This window comes from Macrotis lagotis, chromosome 1, assembly GCF_037893015.1.
Source record: "Macrotis lagotis isolate mMagLag1 chromosome 1, bilby.v1.9.chrom.fasta, whole genome shotgun sequence".
Taxonomy (NCBI): domain Eukaryota; kingdom Metazoa; phylum Chordata; class Mammalia; order Peramelemorphia; family Peramelidae; genus Macrotis; species Macrotis lagotis.
The window spans coordinates 837758088-837775276 of NC_133658.1; the positions used below are offsets into that span (position 1 = coordinate 837758088).

Genomic DNA, 17189 nt, shown 5'->3' on the forward strand with positions numbered 1-17189 from the left:
AGACTGCACTTGGAGAACCTTTTTTCTGCCAAGGACCATTTGGATATTTATAACCTAATTTGCCTGCAATATTTGGTCAAACATTTAATTTTCACCCTTTAAGAAACTGAAAGATTTATTGAATTCGAGTCCTGCCTATAACAGTTGAAATAATTTCACTGGCCTTATATAGACTAGACAGACTGGACATTCATTAGACAGTGATTACAGACCTTTAGATGCTTCAACAATTGGTTCAGAAACTGATTCAAAATCCCCTACATGAAAGAAAAAAGATAGACAATGAGAAATCTCCTTTATTATATAATATTTCAGTTATGAGAATAAGGATCAAGCTTCCCAACAACATTAGGAAGGTGATTTATTTTGGATCCCTGAGGAACAGGAAAGAAATGTGCTAAATCTCAGCAACAGAAATGGCACCAAAAAATGTTGACAGACAAAACAAATACAGTTTTTCACTTTGTACTTTCTTTTTGGGGCTTCCAGGTTCAGAAGAGGCTGTGCTTCTCTAGTTTTTACTGCAGCTCCTCCACAGGGTCTACTGGTGTATAAACATGACTACAGAGACTAATCTGGTCAGGACTTGGGAAAATATTTCAGTGGAATAAGTGGTAGTGGTAACATATGTGTATCCAAACATTTGTATACATATACATCATCTGTGTGCACAAATGGGAGTGACAAGTATGAAAGGAAGAATGCCATTAAAGATGTGCAATGTGAGACTGCGTAACAGACAGTTGAAAGCAGAGGGTTTTGCTGTGTGTGTCCATCAATCTCTGTGTACATGGGAAGGTGTCAGAAACATTCAAGTTATTGTTGGTAACTAGGAAACAGCTTCCTGATCTGGAGGACCAGCAACAGATGATAATGTTGGAATCACAAGCATTTTTAGTGCCAGTATCAAAAAAAGATCTATGGGGATGAATGAAAAGACTGTCTCTGAAAAATAGGGTTTGTTCTTTTATTTTTGAATCTTTGTGCCTAATGCATTGAATAAATTTTGTATCTCTGTAAAATTGAGATGGGTAAATATCATGGCTTCAGGTTTTACAATTTTATTTTTATTTAGTGCAACCCGAACTTCTGGTTGTGTACTTATTTCTATACTGTAATTTGGGAGTTCCATCTCTTCTTCAAGGTCCCTCTAAATCTGTACTGCCTGCTCTTATAATTATTGTTATTAACAATTTCTAGTGGTGATGCTAATACACTATTCTATTCCCCTGGGGCTTTTCCCTATCCCAAACCCTTAGCATTTTGGGTTGTAATGGACCTGGAATCAATCAATCAAGAAGCATCTATTAAATAGCTATTATTTTCCAGACTGTACTAATTGCTTGGTATATAAATAAAGAGCCCAAAACAAATACTATTCTCAAGGTTATAGTCTAAGTCATATATGGATTAAGGGTCACCATAAGGAAATTACATTTTAGGGGGCAGCTAGGTGGCAGAGTGAGTAGAAGTCAGGAAGACCTGAGTTCAAATTTGACCTCAGACACTTAATAATTGCATAACTGTGACCTTAGGCAAGTCAATTAACACAATTGCCTTACACAAATGAAACTTAAAGGACATATGTTTTCCCAACATGAACATTAAGGATATTTTAAAAATTAGAGCCAAAATTATCCAACTATTCCAGCACTTTTCTTTTCAAATTACCAAGAATTCATCTAACTTCTTCATTTTCCATTTAAGGAAACTATGACCCAGAGAGAATAAGTAAAAGGATTAAGCAGAATTACTGAGTGTCTATAACTATAAACCTAATGGGTTTTTTTTTACCATACTCTTCCCCTCACTAGTTCTGTGAAATGAGAGGATTAATTTCTCCTACTTCACTGTCATAAGAGGAAAGGCACAAGAATAGGAAACAATGAGAGCATGTACATGAATGAAGTGTATGACTGCCTTTGCAGCCATGTACAAATGCACACCAGTATATATTTGTGTAAATAATTCCATCTCTATATGAGCTCAAGTGACAAATTCCAGCTGTTGAAGTCTAACATTTTCACTGTCATCTCTGCTCTATTGACAATAAAGTTGATGTTTTTAGAGTGTTTTCAAGTTTACAAAGAGAACTAGGTCCTAGAGGTTCCCTTAAAGTCTTCTGTCACTCAATACGTCTTCAATAGGAACAGATGGAGATTTGTAGTTTAGGGGATTAGTACAGAATAAATGTTAAAGTGAAAAAAAATTTGAATGGAAGGAAGTGTTTAATGTAGAGGAATGAATGACTATTACATAGAACTCTCTGGTACATAAGAGAGCAGAAACAATTATATTGAGGCCAATGGATAGCATTATACAAACATCCACTCATTTCATGTGTGGTGTCCCTGGATGACAGGATGACAGGAAACAGCATGGTGAATCCTATCAGTGAAGGGATCAGTGAAGAGGGTAGGAAAAAATTTTGAATGCAAACAAAAAAAGAAAAAAATTATGGAAACTCACTGACTGGAGGGAAATAGACTTGATATACAGGTGCAATGGGGGAGCCAAAGTAGAAACCAAAGTGAACTGCCCTTGGTTGAGGATCTAGGATAGAATGTTAGCCTTACCACAGGGATGAAATTCTACTGCCAACCAGGACCACTGGTGTGCTTCTGAAAGTAACGTAACTCTTAGGAAGGTCTCAGTGCTTGGGCACTGATCTCCTGACTGACATGCAATGGAATTTATGAGTGAGAAGGGGAAGTTTGAATTTACTTTGTCAATGGCACAACCAAACTAACCAGTAGAACTCTCTAGTTGACAAGCAGACATAGGACAGATTTTCCTACAGTGGCTCTCTTGGTATGTATTTATATGTAAAGGTATGTATATATTTGTATGTATGCAACTCTTCTCTGGATCTTATGAAATTGGTCTTGGGAATATGTAAATTATACCTGAGATTGTAATAATTTTTTTCTCAATCTTCTATTGGACTTGCCTGAAGATTTTGATTCTTCCAATAATCATTTCTCTTCCAGATAATCTCTCTTCTTGCTTCTCAAATAGACTTTCTCCTGGTTTTTTCCTTTTGCTCCTCAGACTGCTCCTCTCAAATGGATGAATTTCCTTCTGCCTCTTCTTAAATGACTTTGTGCACTCAGGTTGTCTTCATTGCCTTCTCTCCAGTTATTCTCTCCAAGATCAGAACAACTCCTTTGCATTTAATAATCTCATGCTGGTTTCTCATAAGTAAGATTATCTCTATCTCTATCTCTATCTCTATCTCTATCTCTATCTCTATCTCTATCTCTATCTCTATACCTATACCTATACCTATACCTATACCTATACCTATACCTATACCTATATCTATATCTATATCTATATCTATATCTATATCTATATCTATATCTATATCTATATCTATATCTATATCTATATCTATATCATCTATATATATTCCCCAGATGGGGAATATTGAAAGACTCTAAGATGCCAGGGCTTGGAATGATAGAAATTAGTACATATGGTCTATAAGGGATTGACTATATTTATATTTTAGTATATTATTGTATCTAATCTTTTTGCATGGAAATACTCTTCTCTCAGGTGATGAATTGGGTTGTACTCTACATTCTCCTAGAAGATTCTTGTTGACCACTTCCCTCTAGAGAGTTAGAGTATTGGTCTACTGGTTTCAGTTTCCATCATGCAAATAGCTCTGAATTAGAACTAAGACATAGCTGATCTTGAAGCCTATAATTATTATTTAGTCATTCTTACTATTTTCCTTCACCTGAATTCCCCAAAATCACTAGAGAATTTCAGAATCTGACTTCTTTATAAAACCTTCTATGTCAGAGGGTAGGGACAGTCCCATAAACTGAATCTTTGCATATTAACAATATTTTTTGTAATAGATGAAGAGTAGATTTTATTTATTGCTTCATGCTCTTAATATTATTGTCTTTAATGTTTCACAGGATATACTTTCAGTTTTATCGTATTTTTTATTTTTATTTTAAGGGGAGGAGACACAATGAAAAATGAAAGGTAAAGCAGTAATAGAAAAGTAGAACAATACAAAGGCAGCAAAGGAAATGGAATCAGGAGAGATTTGGGTTCAGTCCTGCCTTAGACACTATGGGGGTGGAGAAGGCCACAAGGAGTGGCCTTCCATGTAGTCACTTGTTTCTCCTCTGGTTCCCTCTCCACTGACTTACCCGGTTGCTCTATTAGTTTCCCAAATTGTGTTGGGTAGACAGAAAGTTGATGTATAGTTGATGTATATAGTTGGCTAAAGTGGAACTCGATAATTTAGTAAGGTGCCCTAGACCCATGGCATATGACAGGGAGGTGATTTGGCAGAGAATCCTCCTAGATCTATTAGTAACACCTTCAGAAGACAATAGAAGGTCCCATCATTGGTAATATTCACTACCACTCATTACATTTGCTCTGAGCAAATGTGTCCTCAGATCTCTATTCTTTAGATTAAAGTAATGAATTTGTAACACCACAATATTATTGCTATTAAATGAAAATAGGAAAGGGTGCTACTCATTTGTATAACATCATCTTGATGACTTAATTTTAAAATACTACATTTATATTTTAGCATACTTTGATTGATTTACTTAAAGAGTTGCCAATTCCTTTTAATCTATTTCAGGTTGTACTTGGGAGTGTTGTGGGCTGCATGCAGTCTGAGGGCCATGTTTTTGTTGTATCAATTCTACAATACTTTCATTGACTTTGATTTAGACTAAGGTATAATTTTGATGATTAGTAAAAGTAATTGCAATCATGATGATAAAGAATTGTCATTTGGAAAATAGTCTGAACCACAAAGTACCTAGAACAATGGAATTTCTGAAAGACAATGAGTGAACTTGTATATGGGTGAAAATATAAATTTTTATGCATTTCACACACATATGTGGATTAGTGTGTGTTATATATTGCATGTCAATGCTAAAGTATACATATATGTGTAAGAAAATGTATTAATTGATCAATAAATATTTATTAGTATATGTCAGACACTCAGTTGGGCATTGAGGACACACAAAAAAAGGCAAATGACAGTCCTTTCTCTCACAGAACTCTCAATCTAGCTGGGAAAATTAGCAAGGTAGTATGTACAAATGAATTACATATAAGCTACATTTATAGAAAATGATGAAGAAAGAGAAGGCACCAGAGCATTAAGATGGGTCAGGAAACCCTTGGTGCAAATGACCAGATGTTAGTTGGAAGGAAGCAAAAGAAACCCAGAGGAGGAGATGATGAGGGCATGGGACACATACAGAAAAAAATGCCAAGAATGAAGAGATGCAGTTCTGTTTTCAGGGCAAAAGCCAGGTCAGTGTCACTGATGGAAGAGCACACTACTCTTTTCTGTACTGTTCCACTGGCCTCCTAATTAGTCAGCTTCTCATCTTATATCTCTCCCCTTCTCTAATTATCAGACGACTCCAAAAGGGACATGACTTAAGACAGGGCTGATCATGCCATTTTCCTCATCAATAAGCTCTAGCAGTTCTCTATTACTTCAAGCATCAATGCAGTGTAGGGCTGAACATTTCATGTTCCCTACACAAAGACAGTGGCACTATTTTCCCATCTTGCTTTCCAGGATGTATATTATCTGATATAATCCATAAGATTCTTACTCAGTCAATGGTTGAGAAAGTGATTCGGGTTCCTGCAGCAAATCCTTAAAGAGATAATCTAAAATTCAGACCAATAGATGGGGGAAAAACACTATGAATTGAGTCTAGATTTGTGCATTAAAAATAGTTACTGACCTGAGGGATCTGAAGGACATGTAGTAGAAACAGATACAATATCCTCTGTAGGAAACAAAAGAAGACAATAATGAGAGAACTACCTTTTGTATAACTAGATTGCTATTATCGTTTGTCCTTCATTTTTGAACAGACCATGACATCAGGAATGTAATGGCATGACAGTCAATTGAATTGGATTTGAATGATGGAATGATGACCAAAGTAATTTTTTCTCCCAGAGTCATCAATATTAGTTATGGCTGTATATTAATAAGCAGGAATATTGGTGATTGATTTCTTTTAACCTGAATGTTTTCCTTCAGACATATAGAGACGAAAGGTATGCTAAAAATGTGCAGAAATTTTGATAAAGGCAGAGAATGGGAGTGGGTATGGGAGGATGATTCACTGTCCCAGGGGTTCAACTTTATGTATTGTGTCCTAAAGAAGGGGCTGTGGGAAGAGTAAATGTCAGGAACCAAAGAAACTATCCCACCTTAAACTTTTAGCCCTGCTCCCAGGGCAAAGAAAAAAAGACCTGGAAAGCAAGAAGGGAGCAGAAAAAGTTTAATATAACCAATTTCCCTTTTACAGTGATGCTTCTAACTCATGGTAGTGGATTTGTAAAAGCATACCTTTTTGTCCAATTTTTGTTTTTGTGATATTCGCTCTTTGACTAGAGTTTCGCTTGAAAAACATTTCTGCTCGCCTGAACCACTTAGGTTTGGTGGTGGAATCCATTGTTGGGGAGGCAGCAACAGTATCAGAGTCAGCATTTGCAGTGTTTGAGCCTAACAGAAGTAGTACACACACACACACACACACACACACACACACACACACACACACACACACACAAAGACAAAAACCATCACTATTCAGAGAAACAGGTACACTGATTCTCTTAATTAGTGCTTTTCAGTCAGTAAAAATTGAGGTCCTCGATAGTAAGTCTCTTTTACATATCCCTGAAATGCAACATCTAGGACTAGGGCTGTCCAATAGGCTATCCACAGTGTGATTTTATGCTGCTCCCTGTGGTTTTATTAAATGCTTTAGTAAATAAAGCTGAGCTATTGTAGAACTCTCACTTAAATGCTAAATCCAAAAATATTGTCTCTTGTTTCAATAAAAACTTTTAAAGGTAAGGTAAGACAGCCCTGATCTAGACTGTGGAAGGGGAGCATATATAATAAAGCCTCTACAAACATTACACAGGTGGAATACACTGGTGACATACAGAGAAATAGCAATAGATATGAACCCAACTGGGTACTCAACCCAGTTTGTGAGGGATTGCACCATCTTGAGGTGAGACATAGCTGTCTGCTGATTCATTTGGTATATTTCCCTATATTAGAGACTAAAAAATCATTTCATTTATGTTCATTTAGGAAAATTATGAGAATTATAACCCAATTACATAAATAACATGTCAGTGAGCAAGTATTAATATTCATTTTATTTTATATCATCATCATCATCATCATCATCATCATCATTATTATTATTATTATTATACTTTTCAGGCTATCAGGGAAGGCTCTGTCCCGTATGTCTCTACATACCACAAATCCCCAGCCTGTGGTTACCAGTTCCTAACAAAGTTAAGGTACAATTATTAAGGACTAGATTTCCTATTCTGGGCTCTCCCCAAAATAATCTGATAACTATCCATCTGGTGTCAAACTTCTGTTGTTCCATTATTTCTTAGAGTTCAGTTCAGTTATCTCCAACATCATATGGATTCATGGATACAATCTACCTCTGCCTTCTGACTGCCTTAATTGATCACTGGGATGTTCTTAACTCTCAAAGATCCCAGAAACACATTTCCTTTCCCCCTGGAACTCAGGGTTGAGCCATTATTGACCCTTATAGGCATCACAGGTCTATGGCTTAGACTGTGATTGGGGAAACATTTTTTCTACCAAGGACCATTTGGATATTTATAACATCATTTGCCCACAAGGTTTGGTCAACATTTAATTATCACCCCTAAAGAAACTCCAAGATTTATTGAATTTCAAGTCCTGCCTGCAATAGCTGAAATAATTTCACTGGCTTTATGTAGTCTAAAGACTGAACATTCCTTACCACTGGCTTAGACAGTGATTACATACCTTTAGGTGCTCCAGCAATTGGTTCAGAAACTGATTTAAAATCCACTGTTTGAAAGAAAAAGAGAGACAATGAAAAATTCATCTCCTGTATCATATGATATTTGAGTGATGAGAACAGGAATCCAGCTTCTGGACAGCATTAAGGAGGTGATTTCATTTGGGACCCTGAGGAACAGGAAAGAAATGTGCTGAGTCTCAGCAAAAGAAACGACACCAAAAAATGCTGATGGACAAAACAAAATAATACAGTTTTTCACTCTGTACTTTCTTTTGGGACTTCCAGGTTCAGAAGAGGCTGTGCTTCTCTAGTTTTGACTCTGTTCCTTATGTCCAGGAGTCTCCAAACCCTCTGCAGCTCCTCCACAGGGTCTACTGGTGTATAAACATGACTACAGAGACTGATCTGGTCAGGACTTGGGAAAATATTTCAGTGGAATAAGTGATGGTTGCAACATATGTGTATCCAAACATTTATATACATGTACATCATCTGTGTGCATAAATAGGAATGACAAGCATGAAAGGAAGAATACCATTAAAGATGTGCAATGTGAGACTGTGTAAGAGATAGTTGAAAGCAAAGGGTTTGCTGTGTTTGTGTGTCAATCTCTGTGTACATGTGAAAACATTTTCTCGTTGTACTAGATATGAATAGGAAGGTGCCAGAAACATTCAGGTTATTGTTAGTAACTAGGAAACAGCTTCGTGGCCTGGGGAACCAGGAACTGATGATAATGTTAGAATCACAAACATGGTTAGTGCTAGTATCCAAAAATGTTCTACAGGGATGGATGAAAAGACTGTGTCTGAAAAATAAGGTTTGTTTGTCTTTATTTTTTAATCTTTATGCCTAATACATTGAATAAATTTTGTATCTATCTGTAGATTGAGATGGGTAAATATCATGGCTTCAGGTTTTACAATTTCATTTATTTAGTGCAATCCGAACATCTGGTTGTGTGCTTTTTTTTAAGCTGTACTTTGGGAGTTCCATCTCTTCTTCAAGGTCCCTCTAAATCTGCTGCATGCCTTTATAATTATTGTTATTGACAATTTCTAGTGGTGATGCTAATGCACTATTCTATTCCCCTGGGGCTTTTCCCTATCCCAGACCCTTAGCATTTTGAGCTGTAATAGACCTGGAATCAATCAATCAATCAAGAAGCATCTTTAATAGCTACTATTTTCCAGGCTGTAATAATTGCCAGGTAGATAAATGAGAGTCAAAAACAATTACTACTGACAAGGTTATAGTCTAAGAGGGTCACCATAGGCAAATCATATTTTCCAGAGCAGCTAGGAGGTGCAGTGAATAGGAGTCAGGAGGACCTGAGTTCAAATCCACCTTCAGACACTTAATAATTGCCTAGCTGTGTGGCCTTGGGCAAGCCACTTAACCCCATTGCCTTGCAAAAACTAAATAAAATAAAATAAAATAAGGATATCATGTTTTCCTAGTATGAATAATAAGAATTTTTTTCAAATTTGAGTCAAAATCTTCCATTGATTCCAGCACTCTTCTTTTCAGATGGCCAAGTATTCATCTAACTCTTTCATTTTACATATAAGGAAACTATGACTCAGAGAGAATAAGTAAAAGAATTATGCAGAATTAGTGTCTTTGATCATAAACCTAATGTTTTTTTTCACCATACTCTGCCTTCACTTGTTCTGTGAAAAGATAGTAATAATTTCCCCGCCCTTCACTGTCATGTGAGGAAAAGCACAAGAATAAGAAACAATGAGGGTATGTATATAAATGAAGTATATTAAAGGGAAAAATGAATTTGAATGGAAGGAAGTGTTTAATGTAGAGGAATGAATGACTATTACATAAAACTCTATGGTCCATAAGAGAGCAGAAACAGTTATCCTGGGAACAGTGGATGGCATTATACAAACATTCAATCATTTCATGTGTGTCCCTGGATGGCAGGATGGTAGGAAACAGCATGGTGAATCTTAACCTGGGATCAGTGAAGAGGGTAGAAAAAATTCTGATTGCAAAAAAACAAACAAAAAATTGGAAACTAGAGGGAAATAGACTTGATATATCAGGTGCAATGAGGGAGCCAGAGTAGAAACCAAAGTGAGCTGCCTTTGGTTGAGGATGTAGGATAGAATATTAGCCTTGGCACAGGGATGAAATTCCACAGCCAACCAGGACCACTGGTGTACTTCTTAAATAACTTAAGTCCGTGGAAGGTTTCAGTGCTTGGGCACAGATCTGACTGACACACAATGGGATTTAGGAGTGAGAAGAAGTTGTCCTAATGGCATAAGCCAAGATTTTGACTAGTCTAATCATTTTTTCCCTTCTAGATAACTGCCCTTCTCCTTGCCTCTGAAATGTGACTTTCTTTTGTTTTTTTTTTAGTTCTGCTTCTCAGACTGCCACTCTCTAATTGATAAGTATCCTTCTGCCTCCTCTTAAATGACTTTGTGCCCTCAGATTGTCTCATGTGGATTTCTCAGATGTAAGATATATCTATATTTATTATCCAGATGGGGGGGGAATTATAAGATTCTAAGATGCCAGGGCTTGGAACATTAGAAATTGGTACATGCGGTCCATAAGGCATTGACTGACTCTGCCTTTAGTGTATTTCATATTTTCGCATTGAAAAAGTCTCCTTTCAGGTGAATAATTGGGATGCAGTTTACATCGTCCTAGAAGATTCTCGTTGACTTCTTTCTAGAGAGTTAGAGTATTGGTCTATTGGTTTCAGTTTCCATTATGCAAATAGCTTTGAATTAGAACTAAGACATAGCTGATCTTGAAGCAAAAACTATTATTTGGTCATTCTCACTATTTTCCTTCCACAGAATTCCCTTTAATCAATAGAGAATTTAAGAATATGACTTCTTTCATAATGCCTTCTAAAGTCAGAGGGAAAAGAGGTTGCCATAAATTGAATCTAAGAATATTGGCAATATTTTTGTCTGATGGAAGAATTGATTTTATTTATTGCCTCATGTCCTTCATATTACTGTATTAAATATTTAACTGGATGTACTTTTAGTTTTTTCTATTTTTTTATTTTTATTTTTTAGGTGATAGACACAATAAAAGGTGAAAAGGTAAAGCAGTAATAGAAGAGAAATGGAGTAATATAAAGGCAGCAAAAGAAATTGAATCAGGAGAGATTTGGGTTCAGTCCTTCCTCAGGCACTATCAGGGGTGGAAAAGGCCAAAAGGAGTCAGAGGATCTCTTCCATCTAGTCACTCTCTTCTCCTCTGGCACTCTATCCACTGACTCACCTAGATGATCTATTAGGTGAATAAACTGTGTTAGAAAGATAGTTGTATGACTGAAGACTGGCTAAAGTGGAACTTGATCCCTCACTAAGGTGTCCTATACCCTTGGCATACAAAAGGTAGGTGACTTGGCAGAGTCCTCTTAGATTTATCAGTAACACCTTCAGAAGCCAAACGAAGGTCTCATCATTGGTTATATTCACTACCACTAAATACATATGCTCTGAGAAAATGTGTCCTCAATCTCTATTCTTCAGATCAAAGTAATGAATTTGTAACACCACAGTATTATTGCTGTTAAATGAAATTAAAAAGGGGGCTCCAATATTCTCAATGACTTAATTTTAAAATAAAACACCTATATTTTAGCATATTTTAATTGATTTACATAAAAGAATTCCCAATTCTTTTTAATCTATTTCAGATTGTACTTGTGAATGTTGTTGGCTGCATGCAGACTGAGAGTCATGTTTTTGATGTATGAATTCTACAATACTTCTTTGATTGACTGATTTAAACTAAGAAATAATTTTGAGTATTAATAAAATAAATACATTTATGATGGTAGAGTAAAGAGCTGTCTTTTGGAAAATAGCATGAACCACAAAGTACCTAGAGCAATGGAATTTCTGTGAGACCATAAGTGAACTTGTATATGGGTGTAAATATACATTTTTATGTATTTCACATATATATATATATATGCACATGTGTATGTTTGTGTTTTGAAGTATTGCATGTCAATGCTTAAGAATACATATTTTCATATGAAAATGTATTAATAAATATTTATTAGTATTGATCAGACACTCTGTTGGGCATTGAAGATAGAGCAAAAAACTGTCTTTTCTCTCACAGAGATCTCAATCTAGCTGGGGATAATAGCAAGCCAATGTGTAAAAATGAATTGCATATAAGCTACATATATAGAAAATAATGAAGAAAGGGAAGGCATTAGCACATTAAGAGGGATCAGGGAAAACCTTGGTGCGAACGATCACGTGTTAGTTGGGACATAAAGGAAGCCAGGGAAACAAGGAGGAGGAGGAGGAGATGATGAGAGGAGGGGGCACAAACAGAGAAAATGCCAATAAACCAATGGTTGTGGTCTTGTATTCAAGGCAAAAGTCAGGTCAGTGTCACTGATGGAAGAGCACACTATTCTCTTCTCTATAGTTCCACTGACTTCCTAATTAGTTAACACCTCATCTCATATCTTCCTCCTCTCCATCTATCAGAATACTACAAAAGGGACATGAATTAAGACAAGGCTGATCATGCTATTTCCCTCATCAATGAGCTCTAGCAATTCTCTATTACTTCAAGCATCAATGCAGTGTGGGGGTAACCATTTCACTTTATCCCTAAACAAAGGCAGTGACACTATTTTCCCATCTTGCTTCCTAGTATATATATTATGTCATATAACCCACAAGATTCTTACTCACTCTATGAGAAATTGGTTCAGGTTTCTGCAGCAAACCCTTAAAAAAGACAATTTAAATTTCAGGATGACAGATGGGGAAAAAACACACTGAACTGAGCTTAGAATTTGCATTAAACTAGTTACTGACCTGTGCAATCTGAAAATTCTCTACTAGAAACAGATCCAAGATACTCTGTGGGAAAGAAAAGCAGACAATAATGAGAGATCTACCTGTTGTACGACTGGATTGCTGTTGTTGTTTGACCTTCATTTATGAACAGGCTATAACATCAGGGATGTGATGGCATGATATGCAATTGAATTGGCTTTGAATGATGGAATGATGGCCAAAATCACTTTTTTTCCTTCAGAGACACGTGAACCCAGCAGTCAGGTATGTATCAGGAGGACTAGAGATGGACCAGGATTCAGAAGGATTTAGGACCAGGATTTAGAAGCTAGGTCTTTCGTACATCAGAGTTGGATACAAGCATTGCCCACTGGAAAAGCCAAGAATAAGCACTTCTAAAAAAATGAAATTAAGTGGGTAAGGCCCTCAGATTTTCTGGCCAAAAATAGAAACAAATGCTATATACATTCACTCTCAACCAATCAGTGCCCAAATGATGACAGAAAGGGCTTCACCTGAGACAATCAAGTAGTATACCAAGAAATCTGATAAACCTTAAGAAGTCTTACCAGACTTTTAGGCAGAGCTCCCATAAGTTGAAGAAGGAAAAGAAGAAAAAGGAAGACATAAGTACTTGCTGTTGAGGGATGCCTGCTTAGAGAGAGGAAGCTTCCAGATTTTAATGAAATAATATCATCATAATCAAGAGACCTACAAAGGAGCTCACCCCTGTGGAATGTTTGGGTACCAGTATAGGGTGTGGAGTTCACCAACCAAGGACTTTATTCTTTTTACTCCATCCTTGATACTGAATAGGATTGCACTTCATTTTTTCCTAGACCTTTCCTATCTCTTCCCTGGGATGGATTTTAGTACATGATCTTTTCTTTGATCTCTGCCCTCTCCTTTCCATTCCTCTGCTCTAGGGAGATTTATCCTTCAACCTTTATCCTGATAATTAGGTTGATTTTTAGCCTAGAGATGAAATGATGCTTCATCTTCCCCTTTTCCCTCCTTTCCCCAAATCCTTATAGATTCACTTGAGCTGTTTAACTGAATTTATATCAGTTGAAAATTATTAGTACAATCATAATAGTTTATAGCCTTTATTCCAGCAAAAGTTTGACTCTCTGCCTTAATTTAAATTTCTTACATTTTTATTCAACCTCTGATCTCTTTATGTTTGAATTTTACTTCTTACCCAACTTCCTGGGAACCGCTACATTATGCTGTATATAAATAAACAGTAATATTGGTGACTGATTTTTTTAACATGATTGTTTTCCCTCAGACATAGAGAGACCAAGGGTTAGCTAAAAAATGTATAGGAATTTTGATAAAGGCAGAGAATAAGAGTGGATCTGGGAGCATGACTCATTCTCCTAGGAGTTCAACCTTATCTATTGTTTCCTAAACAAGAGGCAATGGGAAGAACAAAGACTAGGAGACAAAGAAACTCTGACCTTAAACTGGTTACCCCTCCTCCCAGGGAGCAGAAAAACATGAAGTGGAAAGTAAGAAGGGAGCAGAAAAAGCTTAAGTTTAATTTGATCAATTTTCCCCTCTATAGTGATACTCAAGGATGGTGGATACAAGTGTACAGAAGCCTGGATTCTGTTCCTCTGGGAATGGCCAGTATTTCAGAGTGCACATCTAACTCTATCCGTAACTCTGCTTCTAATTCAGGGTAGTAGATTCATAGAAACTTACCTTTTTTTCCCCTGTTTTTTTCTTTGTGATATTTGATCTGCGACTAGAGTTTAGCTTGAAAACACACATACATTCGCACAGACACAGACACACACAGACACACAGACACACACACACACACACACACATACACACACACAAACATACCACATCACCTTTCAGGGAGGCAGATACACTGATTTCCTTAATGGCTTTTCAGGCATTTCTAATCAAGATCTACCATAGTAAGTCTCTTTTACACATCCCTGAAATGCAACATCTAGACTAGAACTATTCAAAAGATTGTTGATAGTGTGATTTTTATGCTGCCCCCTGTAGTTATATTAAATGCTTTATAGCAAATAAAGATGAGCTACCATAGAACTCTCACTAAAATGGCAAATCAAATATTTCAATAAATACTTTTAAAGATTTCAATAAAAAAATTTATGGTAAGGTAGGAGAGCCCTGATCTAGAATATGGAATATGAACATATATAATAAAGACTCTACAAACATTATACAGGTGAAATACACAGGTGACATACAAAGAAATAGCAATAGATATGAGCCCATTATAGATGCTCAACCCAGTTTGTGGGAGATTGCACCATTTGAAGTGAGGTATAGTTGTCTGCTGACTCATTTGGCACATTTCCCTATATTAGAGACTAAAAAGGTTCATTTCATTGATTTTCATTCAGGAAAATGACTAGAATTATACCCAAATTATATAAATAACATAGGTCAATGAGCAAGTAATAATATTCATTTTATTTTATCACCATCATTATTAGTATTATTGTACTTTTCAATCTATCAGGGGAGGCTGTGTCTTCCCTATCTGTACATACCACAGTTCCCTGGACTGTGGTTAGGAGTTTCTAACACAGTAAGTTAAAACCTCAAGGACTAGATTTCGTATTATCTGCCCAAAATAATCTGATAACTGTCCATCTAGTATCAAAATCCTATTGTTCCACTGAGTCTTTGAATACAATTCAGTGTATTCCACCATCATATGGATCCATGAGTACAAGCTACCACTGCCTTCTGACTGCCTTAAGTGATCAGTGGCATGTTCTTAACTTTCAAAGATCCCAGAGACATGTTTCCTTTCCACCTGGAGTTCCAGATTGAGACACTACTTACCCTTATAGGTATTATAGGCCTATGGTTTAGACTGTGATTGGGAAATCTTTTTTCTCCCAGAGACCATTTCGATGCTTACAACATCATTTGCCTGCAATATTTCATCAAATACTTAATTTTCAGCCCTAACGAAATTCCATGATTTATTGAATTTTGAGTCCTGTCTGCAACAGTTGAAATAGTTTCGCAGGATTTATATAATCCACAGACTGGATACTCCTTATCCCTGGTTTAGATAATGATTACCGACCTCTAGATGCTCCTGCAATTGGATCAGAAACTGATTCAAAATCCCCTGTTTGAAAGAAAAAGAGAGACAATGAGAAATCCATCTCCTGCATCATATGATATTTGAGTGATGAGAATGGGAATCAAGCTTCTGGACAGCATTAGGGAGGTGACTTCATTTGGGTCCCTGAGGAACAGGAAAGAAATATGCTTAGTCTCAGCAAAAGAAACTACACTAAAAATGTTGACATACAAAAACAAAATAACGCTATTTTTCACTCTGTACTTTCTTTTGTGTGTTGGGGCCTCTAGGTTTAAAAGAGGCTGTGCTTCTCTAGCCTTTTCTGTTCCCTATGTCCAGGAGTCCCCCAAACCCTCTGCAGCTCTTCTTCAAGGTCTAGTGGTGTAGAAACATGACTACAGAGACTGGTCTTGTGAGGACTTATGAAAGCATTTCAGTGGAATAAATGGTGCTGTAACATGTGTGTGTCCAAATATTTATATACATGCATATCATCTGTGTGCATAAATGAGAGAGACAGGCATGAAAGGATGCATGCCTTTAAACCTGTGCAATGTGAGACAGGGTGAGAAAGAGTTGGCGGCAGATTTTTTTTGTTGTGTTTGTGCATCAATCTCTGTCAACATATGATTGCATTTCCTTGTTGTACTAGATATGAATAGGGAGGTATCAGGAACATTCAAGTTGGCAACAAGGAAGCATCTTCATGACCTGGGGGACCAGGAACAGATAATAATGTTGGAATCACAAGCTTAGTTAGAGCCAGTATCATAAAATGAAATAAGTCTGAAAAACAGGGTTTTTTTCTTTTATTGTTGAAACTCTGTGGCTGACACATGAAATAAATTTCTTACCCATTTGTAGAAATGAGATGGGTAAATAGCATGGCTTCCAGTTTTACAATATCTTTTATTTAGTGTAGTCTGACCTTGCTAATGTGTATTTATTTTTATGCTACACTTTGTGAGACCCATCTCATCTTCAAGGTTCCTCTAAATCTGTACTGACAATTTCTAGTGTTGATGCTAATGCTTCCTTCCTTTCCCCTGGGGTTCCTCCCTATCCCAGACTCTTATTTTCTTGAGCTGTAATGGACCTGGAATCTATCTATCAAGAAGCATCGATTAAATAGCTTCTATTTTCAAAGTTCTGTGCTAATTGCTAGGTAGATAGAGCCAAAGACAATTACTACTGATGAGGTTATAGTCTAAATCATATATTGTTATAGGGTCACCATAAGGAAATCATGTTTTCCAGAGCAGCTAGGAGTTGGGGGGCCTGAGTTCATAGAACTTCAGACACTTAATAATTGCCTAACTGTTTGACCTTAACCACATTGTCTTAAATAAATAAAATTTTTAAAAATGAGATCATTTTTCTCCAATAGGAACAAAAAACTTTTTTTTTTAAATTGGA

At 36.5% G+C, this 17189-nt stretch overlaps 1 protein-coding gene across 1 annotated transcript in view; it reads right to left on the reverse strand.

Moving 5' to 3' along the window:
* Positions 1-17189, reverse strand: part of LOC141508601 (NACHT, LRR and PYD domains-containing protein 1a-like) — a 275129-nt gene that overhangs the window by 212609 nt on the left and 45331 nt on the right. Inside the window, 6 exon segments of the mRNA XM_074217379.1 lie at positions 213-257; positions 5763-5807; positions 6380-6535; positions 7868-7912; positions 12701-12745; positions 15774-15818. Coding sequence (XP_074073480.1) covers positions 213-257; positions 5763-5807; positions 6380-6535; positions 7868-7912; positions 12701-12745; positions 15774-15818 — 381 coding nt within the window.